This window comes from Danaus plexippus, chromosome 4 (assembly GCF_018135715.1).
Source record: "Danaus plexippus chromosome 4, MEX_DaPlex, whole genome shotgun sequence".
Classification (NCBI taxonomy): Eukaryota; Metazoa; Arthropoda; class Insecta; order Lepidoptera; family Nymphalidae; genus Danaus; species Danaus plexippus.
This window is the reverse complement of record NC_083538.1, coordinates 4,881,395-4,898,358: the sequence shown is the minus strand read 5'-3', so window position 1 is coordinate 4,898,358 and position 16,964 is coordinate 4,881,395. Positions and strand designations below refer to the sequence as shown.

General features: G+C 48.7%; 1 protein-coding gene across 1 annotated transcript; it reads left to right on the top strand.

Moving 5' to 3' along the window:
• The first annotated feature begins 1,069 nt into the window (after positions 1–1,069).
• Positions 1,070–4,113, top strand: LOC116768678 (trypsin, alkaline B-like). Its single transcript, XM_032659464.2, has 4 exons — positions 1,070–1,137; positions 3,041–3,206; positions 3,351–3,606; positions 3,736–4,113. Exons 1-4 carry the CDS (start codon positions 1,095–1,097, stop codon positions 4,057–4,059), a joined length of 789 nt encoding a protein of 262 aa, XP_032515355.2. The 5' UTR covers positions 1,070–1,094; the 3' UTR covers positions 4,060–4,113.
• Positions 4,114–16,964: the final 12,851 nt, after the last annotated feature.

The window sequence follows — 16,964 nt, the reverse complement described above, 5'->3', positions numbered from 1 at the left end:
CATCAACGGAACTCGCTTCCATCTTTCCGTAAACAGCGCTTAAAAAGATAACGTGCTTATATGAGTTTTGATATTTATTTTTTGTAGAAATTTTTCTCAACAAGAAAAGAGTACATTTAGCTTGTCATCCTCCAACGTCTGCTGTCGAGATCAATCGTGCTCTAATGTGGAATAGCCAGTAGAAGAGGATTCATACGATATTTGCGATGAGACGTTTGTTGATTCGCTCTTTGAATAATTTACTTCGAGTCGGCAAGAAGAGGAAATATATGGCATGGTTGAACTTCCATTAGTGTCTAGTATTAGTATTTATCAATAAGAGGATTCATTTTCCCAAATCAATTATGACTAACACCGCTTGCATCATTGCCAATAGTACTATTTTTAATTTGATACAATATTATAACCCAACAAGCCAGCAAAAGATCGTGGAATATACCTACTAGGGAAACCTACTAAAACAGAAAAAATTGCTCTACATCAAACGGTCGGCGAGGAAACCTGGTTATTTTATGAAGAACATAACTTTTTAAACTTTTTCTTAGCTATAACTCCGAAATGGGAATTCTTAGAGAAAAAGTATATGAACAATTTTTATAAATATATATGTAATGAATAATTTTTGGATCGTCTATTTTATTGATAAAATCTACCGTTTAACTGAAAAATGCAAAAAACCGAATTTTGTAACATTTGATTTTAAATATTTTTTTGCACCCTTCGGATCAATGAGGATTTTTGGTAATTAATTGTAATAGTGTTCCTAACATTTATGGCAATTTTCAGAGTCGTAGGGATTGATATAACCTTAAATGTCTATTTAGACTGGGTTATAGTTAGTATAAGGTTTTTATAGTATTTAAATTGACTTGAAGTACTTAATACTTAAATATTACTTACTTATTATAATTCAGGGATAAAAAGAATATTTTACATACATTTAAACACGAATTTTGTATTAAAATATTCTAACGTTGTATGTATAATTGATAAAATTTAAAATAAGATAACACTAAATTACTGATATGTCATGTTTTTTCTATAAAAGCAAAGCGCGTCATAAAATTTGTTTTGAATTGAATAGATCAAGGAAGATGCGCTTGTTTATACTGTTAGCTGCTCTTGGAGCCGTTTGTGGTAAGTTTATATAGCAAAGAAATTTATTGCTCGATTACATTTTTGTTATTATTATTTGTTTGTGGTTAATTCAAAATCGCACTTTTTTTACTCCTTAAGCCCCAAAATTTAATGACGTAGGGCTTGATTTAAAAAAAACATTGAATATTATTATTAAAAGACTTAAAGTACTTAAGAATAATAGAAAGCTTAAGATGAAGGGGCTAAAGTAAGAGAAACTGCTCGATCTCCGCTTCTCAGTGATTGGATTTACATACACGAGACATTCGAAGATAAACAAATCAATCAATGACGTAGGTTCATAAATTAAATAATTTTGTATTTACGAATGACAAACTAATTAATTAAGCTACGTAACTTTTTTCTATTTTACAAAAAGTCGTAGAAATAGATCTTAAATTTTCATCTTTTGATAAATATCAATTTATAGCTATATCTAGCTCATTAGTGGAAAGCTGCCCCGAATAATTTAATTTCCATAATTTATATTGAATTATAATTATATTATATATGACATTCGGTTGGTTATCTCGCCAGTCCCGCAGCTCACATGTCTCAGGAGGTGACAAATACCAATGTCTACTTACCACCACCACTTACCACTTGTCACCACTGCACATGTTTATTCTAAATAGGCTGACTAAGGAGGTGTTACATATTTGATGTAGAAGATACCTTGAGATTCACTCCTCAAATAACTTCGGACGAGACGAAACATCTTGGCATTCAATGGATAAACCGTTCGGGTGCCGGGTAAATCGTGTTGCAGGGAGAGGAGGTTCAACAGTACCCGAGACTTGCGACCCAGGTGTAGGTTTAAAGGACTCCCATCTAACGCGCCTTAAACGCTCACCTCCATCGTCCAAGCTCCTCTCTCTCTACCTAACCAAATTTGAAAAGAACCCACTAGGGCTGCCTTCGAAGTATGTTCTAAGAATGAATTGATGTTAATTCTGGCATGCTGAGTCTTTTAGTAGGTTGTAGAGAGATTTAGCTGTTAACCTTTCCCGCCCCCTTCTACCGCGTACAAATTTACAACGAACCTATTACTAATGAGTTCGTTAGTGAGCTTGTATTACTTATTCACCTTGATGGCATGGCCTTTAGGGATATTGGTTTCCCAAGGAACTTTACAGGAGCACCCTATATCCCAGCAGCATATTCTTAGCAGATCCAACTACCTCCCCGCAAATATAGCAAGTTTTTTCGGTACCTTTACCTAATCTTACTAAATTACTCTGATCTGGGACAGTCATTTCGAACGCATTGAGACAAAATTTTAGCAGTGTTGGCGATCAATCATGAATTAAAGTGCGTCATTTTAGTGCTAATGGCATGCAAAAATCTCCTATTGCTAAACACTCGTTATGAATCTCTAAACTCATTGCGTGCATATTATATTCAGCATTCTCGTCTTGACCAATAAAAGAATTCAATATATCCGTATCTTGGCCATTCTTACTTATTCCAAACCATACTTTGTTACTATGTGTTCCTAACATAAACTGCTTAAGGAATTGAAGTTTTGACTCTAGCTTTGGGGCGTCTTTGTCTTGTGGGTGTGATCTAACGACGTCTTCATGGGGTAGTTTGAGGATATACCTTTTGGAAACTCTCAGGTGTATATCCGACGATCTTTTTAGACCCATCCCAAAACTATTGCGATCGTTGAATAGAAATAATTGTCATTCTCAAAAAAATTGTATAAACTCATGTAGGTAGGGTAACCTTAATTTTATATAAATACCCACAAAAAACTTGGATGAAATCTTTGGTCACAAATCTGTTTTGCTTTTTTTGTCTTATATTTCTGTATGGATGGTAATTTATTATCTTTAAACTGTATGAGTAAAATTATATTTAAAACGGTATTAAATTTGCTAATAAATTTTTAACATTACAGCGGCACCAAGGAAGCCGGAACGCATTGTCGGTGGTGAAAATACTAGTATTGAAAGATATCCTTTCATGTCTGGTATCTTACACAATTCCTTCTGGGGAACGGAACAGATGTGTGGTGGCACTCTCATAACCAACAGAGCTGTAGTCACAGCAGCTCACTGTTTTGCGTAAGAGTAGTTGCGTATTATTTTAAATTAAGTAGTCAGTAACAAAATACAAACCGCCAAGTTTGATTGACATTGTATTACTATTAATTATTTAACATGTGACTTAAGCTTATATATTGTTTCTCATTAAATACATACTTTCAGAGGCTTTAGGCCATCTGAGCTGAGCGTACGATTGGGATCAACTTATGCTTCGTCTGGCGGACAAGTCCACCTACTTTCTAGAATTATCATGCATCCACACTATAATTTTTACTTAATTTTAAATGACATTGCGATAACAAGACTTCAAAACGCTGTTACATTATCTAATCAGATTCAAATTGCACGAATTGCTGGACCACAGTACAACTTACCAGACAATACATCTCTCAATGTAATTGGTTGGGGGGCTACCAGTGTAAGTATTATATATCATATAGCATTAGCAACAGAAGTTACCAGAAAGTAGCTGGTTATATCTGTGTACTGAAACTGGCATATTCTAATGCCAGCTAGTATCGAAAGCTGAATTTCATTTTTTTTTCAGTACAATGGAAAACCTTCCGAAATACTTCAGCACGCATCCGTTAACATCATCAACCAAAGTCTTTGTGCAGAACGTTACGCATATTTCCAATCTTTACCCGGATCTTGGCCAAGCATAACTCCTGAGATGATGTGCACCGGTATCCTAGATGTCGGTGGCAAGGACGCCTGTCAGGGTGACTCCGGCGGACCTGTGGTTCATGGCGGAAATGTTCTAGTAGGAATTACTTCGTGGGGATACCAGTGCGCTCACCCAACTTATCCGGGAGTTAACGTACGCGTTTCATCTTACGCGGATTGGATCGCGACTAATGCAGTTAATTAATTTTAAGCTTATAATTGTAATAACAATACAACATAATATATATTTTTTTATTCATTCCTGTTTTTTACACTTGATGTAGGTACAGTCGAATGATTCTAATAAACATAAAAACCTACAAACTGTTAAGAAGACTTAGTTATCTGTTATAGGTATATCGAATTTAATACAAATGCGTTTTTTTAAAGAGAGACACATCAGCATCGCTGACGTCACTAATGTCACTTCTTTCAGTGCGTCCCATGATATTTCAAAATGAAACTTCACTTCTTCTAAATATCTTTGTATTTCTTGAAGGTTCTACAAATTCATATTCTTCAATTGTCTTTACTCCCTGAACTTCAATGAAAACACTGAAAATTTAAACATACTCGTAGTTCTATTCTCCTGTTAAACAGTATTTGATTTCCGTTTTACTTTCAACAATTATTGTGAATACCGAAAGGATTATCTTCTCTCGTCTCGTAGAGTATGTAGATGGGCTAGGTGCAAGAATTGATGCTTCATCATCCGAAGTCATGCCAATATTGTTATGCTGATGCGTGCTCTGCATTATTTACTGTGACAACAAAGAGGTACTTATGTAGTCTATGTACTTTCACAGTAAACCTAGATAGCCATATATTTTATAGTTATCGAATTAGTTGGGATAATATGGGTGACGTTGTTTATTACGACTCATTGTAAGACAGACATTCATAACATATTTGTCATAGGACGTATCCACTCGCCTACAACGTTTTTCGATTTACTTGTCGTAGGACGTCTCCACCCGTCTACAACAATTTTTTTTTTATAATATTATATATATATATTTTTTCTTAAGATGCGGATGCGCACGCCAAATGCATCTTTAATAGTAATATATCTTAAAGTTAGTACTTGAATGTTACCAATAAATTTAACAAAACAAAATATGGTCACCGGATAATGCAGGGGAGTGAATGCAAATTTTCATCATAATTTTTCCCCTAAAACATTGATAATTTTCGCGCATAAAGTTGGTCCCGTTTCATAAACGTCACTCCGGCGTTCTGCCGTCGGGGGGCGTCATGTAATCCCATCTTCTGATGCCATTCTCCACTTCAACGACGCGCTAAGCCGAGGTCCGGCTTCTTAGAGACATCCTTGGGACGGGTGGATCCCCCGTCGGGCCCTTCGGGCCTGAACTACAATGGGTTGGTCCCATCGGGTCATTCACCCCTCCCGGTAACGCTGTAAAAGCCATTAGAGCTAACGGTAATAGACAATACGAAACTAAAAAAAGCGCATAAAGTTAAAGCAGTCCGATCACAAATAACACCTATATCTTATATATAAAATTCTCGTGTCACAATGTTCGTTCCCGTACCCCTCCGAAACGGCTTGACGGATTCTCATGCAATTTTGTGAGCATATTGAGTAGGTCTGAGAATCGGCCAACATCTATTTTTCATACCCCTTAGTGATAAGGGTTGTTCACCCTTAAACTTTTTTTTTTAATTTCTAAACGAAATTTTTTGTTTTTATTTTTTTATAATGTGGCATCAAAAAATACATACAACCCTAAATTTTTGCTTCTTTATCACCAACCCCTATTTTTATATTTATATATGGGGTTTATATATATATATGTAAACACAATACGAGTGTATGTTTGTTTCGGCTAATATCTAAAATGGCTGAACCGCGTTTAACGGGACTTATTGGCAGGTTGCTGATGAAATAAAAAGTAACTTAGGATGACCATCAAATGACCATGCCGAAATTATAACGCGCGAGTGGATGGCGGGCCGCATATGGGGCTTTAAAGTTTTGTCATAGTTTCTTATTATTTTTCTTACTCAGACGGAGTCGCGGGTAACAGCTAGTATTTTATAAATCTATCAACTACCTCTGAGCCACGAAAGTACTATAACGATCTGTTTATCACCGCTTTATAAAGTTAAAATCGAAGTATCTAGTGGCGATCCAAACATTCTTATTATTATTATTTGAAAACAACAAACAAGGAAAACAAAATAACTTATTTGTGTGTACACTACCTGCTATCTGATTATAACTATCATAATACGTTTTATTAAAACAAATAATAAACCTTTTTTTTAAGTTAAATCTACACTGGTCACACACCTTACTTTTGCAATTATTTTAATTTTATCATCAAACGTCATTATTGACTTTCGTAATCTATTTCTTTAAACATACACTACTACAGAGCTCAGTTGTTTTCGTAATTTGTTTATAAATTCCCTAAATAGCTAATTAAAACTTATTTGCTTGCGCTTAGAAAGACAATAGATAATAATAAAAAAATGGCGAAAATAGTTTTCGAACGGTATACCGACGAATTAAGAAGTCTCGATAAAAATTTCATTTGAAAATCAACCCAGTTTATTTGACGTTTTAAACGAGTAGGGGTAAGGAAGCAGTACCTTTCGAACCCTTTTTTTTTTTTTTTTTTTTTTTTTTGTTGACGGGGGGAAATCTTCGTAAGACTTCCGGCCGCGTGGGGGACGCGACCGGGGCATGTGGGATTCTTACCCACTAAAACCCCCCGATGTCCTCTGTCTGCGCTATCGCGGGGGACGTGGGAACTGTTTAACTACCACGACCCCGCAGCGCTTGCCTCTCCCGGCTTCGTCCGGGCTTGGCTCTGCCCAGTGCGGCGGCTTGGTGACGTGCCGCCGCTTGCCTCTCCGAGAGCTCCCCGGACATTGGGGAGCTTGCTTCTCGGGCCCTCTTGATGTGAGCGGCGATCCCCCGATCGCAGCCCACGGGCTAGGCGTCCAATTCCATGGCAGGCGGGGCGAGAACCGCTCCTCCTCCGCCATTGGCCTTGGGCTTTTTAGGCCGGGCCTTCCTTGGTGCCCTTCGCGTCTTTGTTGCTTTCGTGCCGGGGAGAGACGGCCTTGCGACGCAGCCGCTTGCCCCCAGCACGTGTGCCCTCTCTGCTTTGCCAGCAGCCTCGCACAAGAGGCAGTTTGGCGCTGCCTCGCACTCGGCCGCCTTGTGACCCGAAGTCCCGCACCGGAAACATCTCCGGCTACGGTCCTCCGGGTGCTGGCACTTCACCGCCACGTGGCCGGTGTCAAGGCAGCGGAAGCAGCGCTTAGGCCTCGCTGCCAGCAGCACCACCCTCGCCGACACCCAGCCGACCATCAGCCGCCCGGAGCTGCTGAGCTTCTTGGCGGCTGCGACCGGGACGCGCATCCATACGGACGCGTCGCCCCGTGGCCCGACCACCAGTTTACCCGCCCGAATGTCCCCAACCGAGCACCCTCCTTCCTTTGCGACCGCTTGGATGACGTCAGCGGTCGCTACGGACTCGTCCAGCCCGGCGATGCGGATCTCCGCACTCCGAACCGGACGGGCGACTTTCACGACGTCTGAGGGCAGGACGGACCTCAGCCGCTCAGCAAAGGCGTCCGCCTTTTCCTGCGCTCCCTCACCGTCGATGGTGAGGACGCGCGCACCAGTTTCGGCTAAGCGGAAACCGAGCCTGGGGATGCCGAGTTCCCCCAAGTCGATCGCCGCCTTAGCCTGCGTCAGCAAGCCGACATATGTCACCCCTTTCTCCGCGGCGTCCGCTGCTAAGGTGAGCGTGACTGCCGCGGTGGTCGGTGAACGAAGCTTCACCTTCCTTTTCTTCTTTTTCTTCTTCTTTGGGGTGGCTTTAGCTGGATTAGCCACCCCCTTCTTCTTGCTCGCCTTTCGTGACCCGTCTGTAATGTGCGGGCCTTCGGCGGTAGAGGGACTGGATGTGGCCCCTTCATTTCTCTGCGCCGCCTCTTGAGCAGCCAATGATGGCTGCTTTGTTTGATGTCGCCTCCTGGCCGGCGCAGGGCGGGCCGCTTTCGCGGCTGCAGCGGTTGTTGTAACCGCAGCGATGTCTGCATATGTGGGGGCAGCCGTCACCTTTTGGGGCTCTGGGCCCTTCCGCTTCGGTGCCTCTATGGCACCTGTTACTTCTACGGCCAGAGCAGGCCGTCTTCGAGGCTCCGGCAGAAGGCGGTCCTCAATGCCGGCCAGCCTGGCGTCCAGCATTGTGCCGAGGGTCTGGAGGTTTTTTCTCGAAACCTCGTCCATCAGCTGGCGAATTTCTTTTTCGGCCGGGCGGTAGGCCTGTCGGCGCAACTCCTCCATCTCTCGGCGCAGGTCCGCCACCTGTGCGAGGAGTTGCGTATTTTGCGCCTCCAACCGCTTGATCTCCTCCGAAGAGGAGCGCTCCCTCAACTCCGAGACGGCCGTCCTTATATTGACGACCGCCTCTTTGAGGCATTTTGTGAAGGTGCCCTTCAAATTTCCTGACCTCGTGGCGACCATCAGAATGTTCGCCAACGAGGCCTCGACACTTTTAGTCAGAGCGGCATTGGTTTGCGCTGACACATTCTCAATTGTAGCAGCGTTCGGTACAGGGCTTGCGCTCCTTGACGCGCTTCTCTCTTTCGCTCTCTTAACTATTTCGGCCACATCCTTCTCGGCCTGAAGCCGAAGGGCCTCCTCCTTCGCCTTGTTGTAGGCAGCTTGGGCCGTCGCGAGGCCGACATACTGGCCAGGCATTGGTGGCCGCCTACGTCCCTTTTTAGAAGTGGGTGCCGCCCCTCTGCTCAAGGCGTGCATCCCGTCACTTTCTGTCTTCCTCTTGCGAGGCCTGTCTGCTCCGGTCATTGATGACCTTCCGGACTCCAGCGACATAGCGCTGAAGGCCGAGGAGTCAGAGAGATCGTCGTCACTATCTCTATCACTTCTGTCCAGTCCGGTTGGTAGCCGTGTGAGCAGAACGCGCGGAATGCGCAACGCGGCTCCGAGGCCCAACTCGCGCTCAAACTGATTGCGAGCGTTGGTCTCTTCGACATCGCTTACAGGGTCCGGTCTCGACACGGTAAGGTGCGCCGAGCCCGGCCTAATGCCCAAAGCCGAAACGTTTTGCAAGTCGGAATCCGTTGTCATATTGCCATGGTCGTTACTTCTCCTCTCTTCTTCTCCTCCGATCGTATTGGTGGCACCCCCCGTATACATGGGCCGACCCCCCGCCGAAGCGGGAGTGTGGGATTCCCCGGCAATAATACCGGGACCCACCCGGGGACTATTTTTCTCAACACGATTTTCCATTTTTGTTTTGACCCTTTGAGGTAGGGCCAGACCTGGTGCCCTTGGGACGAGCCGCCTGCTCGCCATGCATCCCAAGGCCGGGCACCAGAACCAAAGATTAGGGGCCGTATAAGCCCATCCATCAGCATTCATCCATCACACATTCACAAGCCTTTCATTCTACGGGCTGTTCCCCCAGCCCGGACCGAGACCCCAAAACGAGGTCAAGGTCCCCCTCCCCGTGACTGACTGCACCGGAAAAGCCGGTGGGCGATGGGGTCGTCACGTCCCGACGCCGGGACCTTTCGAACCCTAACACATGCATAGTTTTTGCACACACACATGCAAATATTTCCTGCATACAACACGAGTTTCGTAGATTGTCCTTATTTGTAAGTAATATATGCACCGAGTAGCCGTGCATAGGAATAAGGAAGCGGCGCTAGCCGCTAGCAACGGCCGATTGAAAATGTTACTTTTTAACTTGATAGATGGCAATTTTAACAAATTTTACCAAATCGTGAATGAAATGATATTAAATATCTGTTAACATTCCTATTCCGTGATGTACGGTTAAAAGTATGGAAATAAGAATTAAACAATGTAGGTTTAGTAGGGTAAGCACTGCTTATTTGCATCTATAGTGTGCACGCCACTGCCGGATAACTATTGGGTAGTAAAAGAGTCTTCATCAATTTTGGTTTACTCTCCAGAGTCCAGCTTGCTGCTCCTGAAGGGCTCTGAGGGGTCCTGGGGGGCTCTGAGGGCTCCTAAGGGGCTCTTCCTTTTTTTTTTTTTTTTGATGACGCAGGGAAACTCTTTTTACGAGCCGTCTAACCGGCCTTGGTGGGGCCGGATAGGATGTGTGAGACTCGGCCTGGGCAGGCCCCTACTCACTAAAACCACTGCGAAAGCCATCGGCCGCTATGTTGGTGCACCCCGGATCTGTCAGCAACAGGGCACACCAGCGACTGGCCGGTCCTGGCAAAGACCGGACTTACTCCCTCAGAGAAAGGGGGCGATCCCGGCAATTAGGATCGCCCCGACGACGCCGGGCTTTCACAGGAGCCGGGTTACCAGCCCGACCCCAGCCCGGAGTGCAGGGGCGCTATTGGAGGCGTTGCAAATATCGCCTCCGGCGCACCCCCGTCCGTCGTCTGCGGAGGGAGGGTGCATCAGCCGCATCCTCCCTTTCCCGCTCAGATGCCTCCTTCGTGGACATGACCGTCTCACAGAAGGAGGACACCACCAGCCAGGACCTGTCACTCTCAAGCATCTTCTCCGCGATACTCGAAAGCGACAAGTCCACTCCGCCGAGAGCCGCCACAAGGTCTTGGCGCTGCGCAGCCCATCTCGGGCACACCTCGAGGGTGTGCTGGGCCGAGTCCACCGCAGCTCCGCACTCATGACAGCCACTCCCCGGCTCTCTCCTGGCCGTCCGACACAAGTAATCACCAAAGCACCCGTGCCCGGTGAAGACCTGCGTCAGACGGAAAGTGAGGGGTTTGCGTTTCCGCCTCATCCAACGCTCTAGGACCGGACGGAGCGCTGCCGTTGTACGTTTACCGTACGGCTGGCCCGCCAGGTCCTCCCCCCACTCCCGCATAAGACGTGACTCCCCCTGCCGGCGTACCGCCCGGATCTCCTCTGATGAAGGGTTCTCTCCGAGAGCCCTCCTACCCGAGACGTAGGAGAACACCTCGGCGAGAACCGACGCCACAAGATCCCAAGGCGGATCGCCGGCAAGAGCCGTCGCTGCGGCCCAGGAGACCGTACGGTACCCCCTAACCACCCTCACCGCGGGTGCCCTTTGCGCCGAGCGCAGTAGGGCCTTGACCCCGCGGCTCATCGGGCGGTCAGCCCAAACGGGAGCACCGTACGTGGCTATACTCCGACAGACCCCAGAGTATAGCCGCCTGCAAGCTGCGCTGGGTCCTCCGAGGTTCGGGAGGAATTTCCCCAGCGCACCTGCCGTCCTCATGACCTTCGGCCCCAACTCCCTGAAATGGGGCACGAAGGTCCACCCTCCGTCAAGGGTGAGCCCCAGGTATTTCATGGTCGGGCTCACCCTGACCCTCCCTCCTCCTATGAGGAGGGTGGCACCCGGCGGGGGTCCTTTCCGCCCAGTCCCGCGGAAGAGGAGGGCTTCGGTTTTGTTGATTCTGACCCGAAGCCCCAACCTCTCTATGCGGCTGATCACGAGGTCAGTTCCGACCTCGGCCAGCCGCGCCGCCTCCTTGTAGCTCCGTCCCCGGGATAAGACGAGGGTGTCATCTGCATAGCAAATGACACCCATCCCGGGGAGGAGGCGACTCCGCAGAACCCAGTCGTATCCGACATTCCACAGGACAGGTCCCAAGACCGAACCCTGTGGAACGCCGTTTTCGACTGTCCACCACTCTATGGACCCCCTCCGGTTCTCGATTGCCACCCTCCTCTGGGAGAGGTAGTCGCCTATCAGCCTCCTCAGATACAGGGGCACTCCGAAGTACTCGAGTGCCACCTGTATCGCGCTATGTGGGAGGCTGTTGAAGGCGTTGGCGATGTCCAACGACACCGCCAACACTACCTCTCCTCCGCGTTCCGCCTCTTCCGTCACCACCCTCAGGCGTTTGAGGGCATCGACGGTCGACCGGCGGGCTCGGAACCCGAACTGGGACTCTGACAGTCCCGGGCCCGAGCCTTCCTCCAGGTGCCGAACGAGACGGGTGGCCATTATCTTCTCCAGGGCCTTCCCCGCCTCGTTCAGCACAACCACCGGTCGCACCGCCGAAGCCGAGTCCGGAGGCCGGCTGCCTTTTGGGAGTAGGCAAAGCCGGCCTTCCTTCCAGGCCCTCGGGAACTGCCCGGACCTCAGACAGAGGTCGAACAGCTCCCTGAGGGCTCCCCCGAGGTGCACCAGGGAGAGAGCGAGAACTCTCCCGTGCACCCCGTCCGGACCCGGTGCGCTCTTCTTACTCTGGAGGCGAGCCAGAATCGCCTCCATTTCAGACTCCGTGACGGTGGGCGGAACGCGGTCGCCCTCTTCCAACGTCGGCCGGGCCATTCTGGGGGGAGTGAATCCCGTAGGAGCATCGGGGAAGAGTTCCCCGACGATCCCCCTCAGAGCAGCCGGCTGGAGCACCTCCGTGATGGGGGCCGACTGGGCGCAGATTTTATTCCGCACCCGTTTGTATGGTCGGCCCCAAGGATCTCGGTCAAGACCCTCCACCAGCTCCAGCCAGGCTGCCTCCTTGGCCCGGCAGATGGCCTGCTGCAGGATCAACTTTTTCGCCACGTAGATCCTGTACAGCCGGCCATCTCGCTCCTCGTCCTGGGGGCGGCGTCGCCTGCTCCGTGTGTATGCCCTCCTGGCCCCGTTGCAGGCGACCCGGAGGTCGGAGATGTTGTCCGACCACCAGTACACCGCTCCCCGCGGGGGGGGACGTCCTACGGGGGGCATCGCCGCTCTGCAGACGTTTTGGAGAACGTCTTCAAAGCGACTAGCCCCTTCATCCACCCTCAACTCCGCACTCTCCGGGAGGCTCCAGCGGCCGACAACGGCCGCTTCTTCAGCCAGTTCCCGGTTGAGCTTTGACAGCGCCCAACGCGGGAACCGACTTCTCTCCCGGGGCGACGAGGAATTCGACGCTGGACTCCGGCGACCGGCAGGAGAAGCAGACACTTCGAACCGTATGTAGCGGTGGTCCGAAAGCGTCTCCACTCCTGCCTCAACCCTCCATCCCTCCACTCTGCGTGCGAAGGTCGGAGTGGCGAACGAGACGTCCACCACTGAACCTCCCGACCGTCGCACGCACGTCTGGACTGTCCCCGTGTTGAGTAGGGACAGCCCGGCAGTTAGCGCCCATTCCTCCAGTTCCCTCCCTCTGGGTGTTGTGAGGGGGTTTCCCCACGCCGTGGACTTGGCGTTGAGGTCCCCCATAACAACCACCTGGAGAGGCGCTAACTGCCCTACCACCGGCCCGAGAGAGTCGAGAAATCTCTCGAAGGCCGGCAGGTCGCGGTTCGGGGAGAAATATACCCCGACTATGGCAATCTCCCCGCGAACCGCAGCCACATACCCGTGGCCCCTCGCTTTGACTGCGAGGGGGGGCACCGCGCCCGGCCGCGTGACGATCACGACGGAACCGTCCATGTCTCCCGCCCAATGAGGTTGGGCAGGGACACAGTACGGCTCCGACATGACCGCCACGTCAACGGCCCACTCCACCATGGACTGCAGGAAGAGATCCTGAGCCCCGGCGGAGTGGTTGCCGTTGGCCTGCAGGAACCTGAGATGTCCGGCCATTACTCGGACATCTCAGCTCCTGACGCCTGCCTCGAAACCCCAGCCCTTGTTGGCTGGGCCGGAAGTTTCCCACGGGTGGATGGGGGGCGGCACGAATGACCCCCCATCACATGGTCCGCCGGCTTGCTCGCGTCCGCGCACACAGCGCAGCGTGGTGACGCGGAACACTGGGCGGACCTGTGGCCCTCCTTGCCACAGCGGTAGCACAGACCGCTGCGGTCTTTTGGGCTGGGGCACGCGGCCGCAACGTGCCCCATTCCCAAGCACTTGAAGCAGTGCTTGGGTCGTGCCTCCATGTATGAGAGCCGCACCTGGCTCCACCCCACCGATATATTACCCAACTGCAGCAGCTTTTTGGCCGCCGCAGCCGGTACCTCCAGCAGAGCAGAGCCTGTGCCGCGAGGCCCAGGTCGCACGTTGCGCACCCTGACCTGGGCCTCGGTGCAGCCCCCCTCCTGCGCGACCGCGGCCACTAGCCGGTCCGCGGTCGTCGCGTCGTTGAGGCCCGTGACTCTCAGGTCAGCATACTTCACGGGCCTCGTAACCTCCACCTCCTGAGCCAGTGCGGACTTCAGCTTCGCGGCCAAAGCGTCTGCCTTTTCCGCACTGGTGGAGCCGGGCACCTTAATGATACGGGCCCCCGTTGCCGTAGCACGGATCTTCAGGGGCCCTATCCCCAGCTCCTTTCGGTCCACCTCTTTTTCAGCCTTGAGGAGGACCGATAAATATGATGCCCCCCGGGCCGCTGCCTCAGGCCGTAACTTGATCATTACGGCCTGGGAGCGCGGGAGCATCACCTTCTTGGGGCCCTCTCTTGGGCCCGCCTTCTTTTGCTGCGACGCCGGTTTCTTGGGTACCGGCGCCACCTCCTTTTTCTTGGGGGCCTTGCGGCGGACCACCTCCGTCCACTCCACCGCATTGGCTCCATTCCCCACTTTACCGGGTCCCTTTTCCCCGGTCCCTCTGCCTGACGTGGATGGACCGAACGCGGTCCAAGCCACCTCCTTCCCTCCCTTCGACCTCTTGCCTTTCCCTTTGGAAGGCGCAGGGAGGGAAGGGAACTCCTCGTCAGAAGTTACCACCGGAGCCGGTAAAGAGGCCGATGACTTGGCCCCCCTCTGCAGGGCCGCCTGGCGAATCGCCCTCCTAGCCGCTACGGCGACGGCCGAATGGTCACCGGCCAGGGGGGGACGGGTGACCTCTTCCCGCATGAGACGGGACTCCAGTGCGGAAAGCCGCCCATCGACCAGGTTGCCAACCATCCTGGCGATGTTGGCCTCCAGCACCTGGAGCTGGTCTTGACAGACCGGCCCGTCTGAAGCCGCCTTGGCCGCCGCCGTCCTTTCCTTCCTCATCTCCTCGAACTGGAGGCGATGGGCGCGCACCTCCTCCTTGAGGCCCGCGTTCTCTCTTTGGAGCCGACCTATATCGGCTCTGAGACGGTGGGTCTCCTCTGCCTCGGTGCGTGAGACAAGGGTGTCAAGTGCCTCCCTCAAAAAGGTCGAAGCCCTCATTATTTTGGAAGAGTACCCCCCTTTTAAGTTGGTACTCTTCCCGACGAGATCCCTAATGAGGTTGAGGCTTTTTTCGGCCTCGGCCATGATAGCCTCCGCCCCCATCGCCCCCAACTCCACAGGGACCTCCTTCCCCTTCCCCTTCGCCTTTCCTGCCCCGTCCCTCACCTTTCCAAGGCTCTTTTCCAGGTAGGAGTCGAAGGCAGCCTCCGACTCCTCCTCCTCCCTCTGCCGCAAGAATTTACGGGCTCTAGTCAAGTTTCTGCCTCGACCTCGTCTTCCCGTCAGGTCTAGCCCTCGAATCATCACGCCCCCGGTCTCGGTATCGGAGCCAGACACCTCCGAAAAGAGGCGCTTGGCTCCCAACTCCGACTCAGGACGAGACGACATCGAGTCGTCCACACCAAAACAATCATCAGTTAGAATGCCCGACTTTCCCCCCCGGGCAAACCCCCCACCATCATCCTCCTTATCATTCATCCTAGCACACACACCTCAGACAACCAAAACACACCTCAAAACAACCTAAAACACAGCGAAATAGCAAGCGAAAGCGATGTACATCAGACGTCCGTACCCTGCAACGGCTCGAGCGAGACCTAAGGGGCTCTTCCTAGCTGGTCACGTGGCAGTTTCCGGAGACGTCCATGGTGTCCAATCGCTTTCTTTAAAAGATTTCTATCGTTCTCAATTATTTTTTGGATTTCATATGGTCAACTAAATTTCAAAACTAGTGATATCTGATTTCTGGGGTTACTTTCTTATTAATACGAAATCTCTTCTCTGGAATATTTTTATCGTAGTTCCATTTCTCTAAAACGGAAAACCTAACTTTGTATCTTTCTTAAATTGTGTGTAAATAAGTATACAAGTATGTATATAAATACGGGTGAACGTATAAGATTTGTGAAGAACACCAATATCCATCAATCGATAACGCGGACGTGCCGTCTGAAACAAGCGAAGTGGCTCTAGACACGTGGTCTGAGATACCCGTAAGTTATCAGCAAAAATAATGTATAATCCCTATTTATGATAAAACAAACACAATATACATACATACTCAAATATCTATTTTGTATACTTTTAACTCTGAAATTTCAATTTTTATCTGTTTTTTTTTCCATAATTCTTTATGGGTCAAAGTCCTTTTCAAACTAGTTGTATTCCAAGACACATACATGCACGCAGCTGGCATGATCTCGCTAATAAGTGAATTAAATGTATGAAAAACTCTCAAGTTAGGAACATAAAGACTCACTAAATTACTTCATGGTTGGGACTGTAATAACAATAATAAACTTATATAATAATTCATATAGAATAAAACAATGTAATCAAATGGTTTGAGATGTCACCGGGTCTATTATAGGAAGTTCCTTAAGTTCCATATAATATGGTATTTGAGAGGTGCTAGGAAAATATCTCATAATATACTCATTTGTTTTATTTTTGACGAATTTATTTTCTATGAAAACAATTGACTGTTAACACATATGTCCTAGATGTATTTTAGTGACTGTTTCATATTTAATCACTAATACTTCTGCTATATAAGGTTGATGAATTAGTAAATGCTCAAATGTGACCTAACTATTTTTATTATCTATTAATTCATTGATAAATAAACAAGATATATTATCAATTAAGGAAATGTTAATCCCTTTATCAGTAAACTTGACATCTCTCGGCTGGATTAATTCTAGACAAAGAATATTACATATTCATTTATTTAAATGTAGCTAAAATCATGAGAATATTATTGCCATCTCACATATAAAAACAGAAATAGCTGTACACAATTAAATAAGTGAATTTCAATTTCAAATATTGGGACTCAACTGAAAATTATAACAATTGTATTGAATTTAAGTCTTTAACTATGTCGATAAACTAATAAATACTGATAACTATAAAAACAGACAATAAGTAGATATAATTTTATAGTTTTGTCCGTGTATCTACATGTGTGTCAATATGTTTATATATGTCTGTCCCAGGTCCGGCGTCTGCGTGTCCACAACTCCCGTCTG

Bases quoted from the DNA above. Each gene is read 5' to 3' on its own strand.
- LOC116768678 (XM_032659464.2), top strand. From the start codon at position 1,095: ATGCGCTTGTTTATACTGTTAGCTGCTCTTGGAGCCGTTTGTG. The intron at 3,207-3,350 runs GTAAGAGTAGTT...ACATACTTTCAG, and splicing joins ACAGCAGCTCACTGTTTTGC to AGGCTTTAGGCCATCTGAGC. The intron at 3,607-3,735 runs GTAAGTATTATA...TTTTTTTTTCAG, and splicing joins TTGGTTGGGGGGCTACCAGT to TACAATGGAAAACCTTCCGA.